Genomic DNA, 5,014 nt, shown 5'->3' on the forward strand with positions numbered 1-5,014 from the left:
GGGGGGGGATCTGGAGTGAATGACCTGCGGTGACACCAACGAAGCGCTGCAGCTTTTTAACTTTTCTTAAACAACCAAAAAAAAAAAAAATGTAATTAAAGAGTTTTTATTTAATTGCAGAGTTTTCTGAGACAATTTGAACCATTGTTTCTTTCAAATCATAACATCTTTGCAGAGGAAACCCCATAATTGGGAAATTAGACATGAGAAAATGAGTCATTTAGGGTTAGTATCTTCCTGTGGAAATTTCTGACGCTCCTACCTGTGTTGGCTGCAATGCCCTCGCGCAGAAAGTGGCCACTGGACAGGTACTGCAGGCCAAAGCTTTCTGCTATTCTCTTACAGATCGTGCCTTTTCCAGATCCCGGCGGACCCAAAACAGCGGCACGGAAAAACTTGGCCATCTCCTCCTACAATGTAAGGCGTGTCAGATTTGCTCCAGATTTGGGTTTGCACCAGATATGTCGCAAATTTCTATTCAGCTGCACATGAACAACCAAAGCAACGCTTTGAAACTCTATTTCAGCGCGCCAGGAGGACCGTGTGGATCTTTACGCGCTGCCTTATATCTGCGTGCAGCGGAACTGTTCCCCTCAGGCACAGGAATGAAGTCAGAACGACTGTTTTTTTCCTCCTTCTCTCGCTCCTGTGGACGTGGGTAGCTCGCCTGCGTCTTTAAGAACAGAGATTGTCCTCCGCGAATGAATGAGGGAGTCTCCACAACGCCCTATTTTGCTGCGCGCATCATCCAGGAAAAATGCGGAAGGATTTACTGGCGGGGGAACGTGGTTATTGTAGTTTTTTAACAATGTTTACAATGTGGACTGTTTACATCATTTTTTAATCCACCAATGACCAATGTGACACAAGTTAAGTAAAGCGAAAAAGCTCTAAATAAGGAGAAATAGAGAGGAGCACAAATATAAAGTTTTTAGGAGAACTCTGGTTGTGACACTTCTGGTGTTGTTCTGCAACACTTCCGGTAGGCTTAGAGGAGTACACGTAATCGTAGTTTACCAAATGTATATAAAAGATTTATATTTATTTATATAAATGAATATATAATGCACACACACACACACACACACACACATATATATATATATATATATTATTCATAATGATCCCTTACACCCCCACTATGGACTGTTCTCCCTGCTGCCCTCTGGGAAGAGGCTTTAAAGTTTAAAGCGTCAGATGCAGGTCCAGATTCCATGACAGTTTCTTCCCCACTGCCATTAGACTGCTAAATGTTGTGTAAAATTGGTTATTTTATTTATAAAAACAAAAAATATATATGTTAGAACTGTAAATATACAGTCATATGTTTATATTATAATTTTTTTATGGATTTATTACTGTTTTTCAAGGCTGCACTTCAAAAAATGAAATTGTCTAGAGCTGTTTTAAACATTTGTTTTTGTATACACTCGTGTATACAAAACGGCAAAAAAAAAGATATATATATATATATATATATATATATATATATATATATATATATATATACTATATGTATTAAGAAGACTGCACATAAAACAGCCCCCTTATACAGATACAAAAATGTTGTTACAATAGACAAACATTATTTGTTCTTCCTTTTGTCCCTCTCTTCTTATCCTTTTTCTTGCTGTTTTCCTCTTCATGTCTTCTTTTTCCCTTTTTCTTTTCATATTGACAATGTTATCAGCTGACTTTTCATGCTATCTTAAAAGGAATCAAAGATTTGCCAATCACTACGCTCATTCTAACTTAGCTGATTACTCCTTCCTGTTGTTCCAAAAAGGTGACAGCAAAAGTAAATAACACAATCCTTTCAGTGTAGACAAGCCATGATCTGCTTATCTGTTCTCCATTTTTCATTAAAATGAAATAATAGCTGCATGAATCATGAGAGCAGACAAGATAGAGGAGAGCAGGATGCAAGGTTGCCAATCTACTTGCTCAGGAGAGCAGAGTTTGTTGCTTTAATATGTTGTCACCAAAGTCTCCAGTAGCAGAAAAAAGTCACTAGATTTGGAGCTAAGCGCTTTTTTGTAATTAAGCGCTAGATGGGTTTGGAAAGTCATATATAGCGACAAAAGTGCTAAGTTGGCAACACTGCTCTTCGCATTGTTTGTTTTCAAATCATTTGCTGCTGTTTGTTTGGACCTTTCTGAACATGTGCAACAAATTAACTGATCCATTCCAGAAAAGCAGTTTTATGGGCCCCCCAGGAACTTAGGGCCCTTGGCAACTGCCTAGTTTTGCCTAATGGTAAATATAAATATTTATATAAATACTACTTTGCCCTGTTAAATGCTATTTAATATGTTATACTTTAAAAAAAAATCTAATTTAATGTTTCTGAGTACTGTCATTAATATCAGTGTCATTAATGCTCTATTAATATAAGTTCAGTTGTTTTTAAGTTTTTACTGTTGACACTCACATATTACTTAATACATCTTTTTATTTTGTCCTATGTTCTTTCTTATTAATTTATGTAAAATTTAGATTTTGTCCTCAGATTTGCTGTGAAATTCTAAGGAATGTTTTGTGTTTAATGCTGTAATATACAGTAATATGCTATTCCCTAAAAGGGCTATATATTTTCAAGTAAAGAACATAAAGGATGTTTGTTCTGAAAAATAAAATGCAGCTAAGCATTTAAAACAGATGCTGTAATCTCCTATACTGTTTACATACTGATCACTGCTGCACTGTATAATGGAAATGTTCATTTCACTGCTGTAAACTTTAAGCAATGTAAAAAATTTTTATAAACTTGGTGTATACAAAATGACAATAAAGTTTGTCTAAGTTTAAGTAGTTGACCAAAAACTGTAAACATCTTGTTCTAATGTTGCTTTATCAATTAGAATTGATACCAGCAAACAGAGCATGCCTTAGAAAAAGAGTTGAGCTTCTGGTTGCATTAAATCTTCAGACGGGCTCATTGAAAATTTAGCACAGCTTTGATATTTGTCTACTATACATTTAATTGGATGATTTTGAAAAACTGCGATAGATTGGCGACCTGTCCAGGATGTACCCCGCCGTTTGCCCATAGACTTTATAGGCAGCAGCCCCATCATGGCCCTGATACGTATAATACGTAAAAAGATGAATGGATGCACTTTGCAATAGCCACTTTAAACAGTTGATATAGTTTAATTTAAACAAAATCAGATAAAGATTTAGGGGGTGGCGATTCTAAACTAAATTTGCCAAGAGGATCATGGTGGGGGCAGTGCTTTTAATGTGGGCACAGAATAAACCTAAACAGGGGGCAACAGTTCTTTTAATGAGCTCTTAAAGGGGTGCTATCACACAACATCCCTTTAAAAAAATTAAAAAAAAATACAAAAAAAAACATGTTAAAAGAAAACATTATATCGCAACCATTCAACCCTGTATTTTTACCTAATAAATTTGGAGGATGAAAATAATTTTTGCACCCAGCAGAATCAATATCATTTTGCACCGCCGTCGCCATCTGCTGGTAGTATTTACTTGCGCATTCATCATCTTGCTAGTCTCTAAGGATTTATCGCATGCTTTGATGAAATCCACTGCTCATATTACACTCTGGGCGCTACTGACGTTTTTTTTGTCTCTTGGAATCCAATTTTTTGTTTTGCTCCTTTCTTGGCTCCATTAATTTAGGTCTTGTAAAATCAAGCTAATGTGCAACATCCTAATTTGAAAATTACAGTATTGGCAAAACTAAGAAAGCCATAAGATAAAATCTTTGAACTAGTTACAGTTTCTATGCCAAAGCACATAATCATAATAATTTAATTTAGTGTTATGTCTGTAGTAGAAATGCAAATAAAAGGGGCCAGAACCGGTTCTACATGGGCACTGGCCCCCATTGTCCCATCTCTAGAACAGCCAATGAAGCTGATTATTTATCCCTGCCATTGTGTTTGTCTGTGTAGAAGATTTTTTTTTTTTTTTTTGTATTCTGTTATTTCAGACAAACTTCAAAAAGTAACATTCTGCACCTTCTTTGAGATAATTCGCAAATCAAACAAAGACTGATAAAACCTAGTGTTGGTACTTCTATTAAATCAAATATTTCAGTTAGTTTGGTTTTATTTTGATTTTAATTTGTTACATAAATTTGCATTTTGAGGCTGCAAATACATCTAAATAAGGTGGAATATCCATCAATGAGTTTTAAAATTAAAAGTTTTAAATTCATAATACACTGAAAAAAGAATGCAACCGATTTTTGCATTTACTTAAAGTCATATTTATATATTAACTTTATCACAATTGTTTTATGTCCTACCTTGCTAACATGAAACAATTTTGTTAAAGTAACTAAATATAATTAACTAAATGCAAAAAAACGGTTGCATTCTTTTTTTTCAGTGCCAATAGAGGAACTTTAACAGAGGCTTATTTAGAAATGACTCTGAAAGGGTTCACAGATAACTGATGTAGCCAGAGCATGAACAGGATTACAAAGCAAAGACCTTTCAAGCATTTGGCCTCAGCTGTGACATTTAAACACTGACCTGTGAATATTTCCCAAATTCTTAACAGCTTTCTTTACATTTCCCTCAAGACTGCAGATTTTCCTATAACCAGAGCACATTTCCTACTACTTGTTTCCTTCCACTCAACTTTACATTCACAGCTCTCTGTTCTGGAAGCTGACAACATGCAGGGCAAAAGCACTTCTCCTGATTATTGGGGGTGCCTTAACATTTACATGATATTTAAATGTTTTTTTGTTTTTTATTATTTTCTGGGAAACTCCTTTAATCATGAAAAAAACAAGTAAATATTTGACTTATTTTATAACATGATTATTGAGATGCGCGTGTATTTGGGGATGTCATTTTTCGCGCTTTGTGAACTTTGTTGGATTTCACCACTTGTTGAGATTTTATTAAATAAAATCAGCAGATTTATTTTGTATTTTGGGATGTTTCTTTTCAAGCAGGAGGCGCAAATAAAAGGGGGGGGAAAAATATGAGTTGCATCTCATTTGCAGACGGAAGGAATCCAGAGAGTACTT

General features: G+C 35.1%; 1 protein-coding gene across 1 annotated transcript in view; it reads right to left on the bottom strand.

Moving 5' to 3' along the window:
- The window catches only part of ak4 (adenylate kinase 4), an 11,541-nt gene extending 10,833 nt beyond the window's left edge, over nucleotides 1–708 (bottom strand). The window contains exon 1 of the mRNA XM_015378660.1: nucleotides 263–708. Coding sequence (XP_015234146.1) covers nucleotides 263–404 — 142 coding nt within the window. The 5' untranslated portion in view covers nucleotides 405–708. The remainder of the gene's footprint in view (nucleotides 1–262) is intronic.
- Between the last annotated feature and the right edge of the window lie 4,306 nt (nucleotides 709–5,014).

Source organism: Cyprinodon variegatus, unplaced genomic scaffold (genome assembly GCF_000732505.1).
Source record: "Cyprinodon variegatus isolate N-32 unplaced genomic scaffold, C_variegatus-1.0 Scaffold176, whole genome shotgun sequence".
NCBI classification, from domain to species: Eukaryota; Metazoa; Chordata; class Actinopteri; order Cyprinodontiformes; family Cyprinodontidae; genus Cyprinodon; species Cyprinodon variegatus.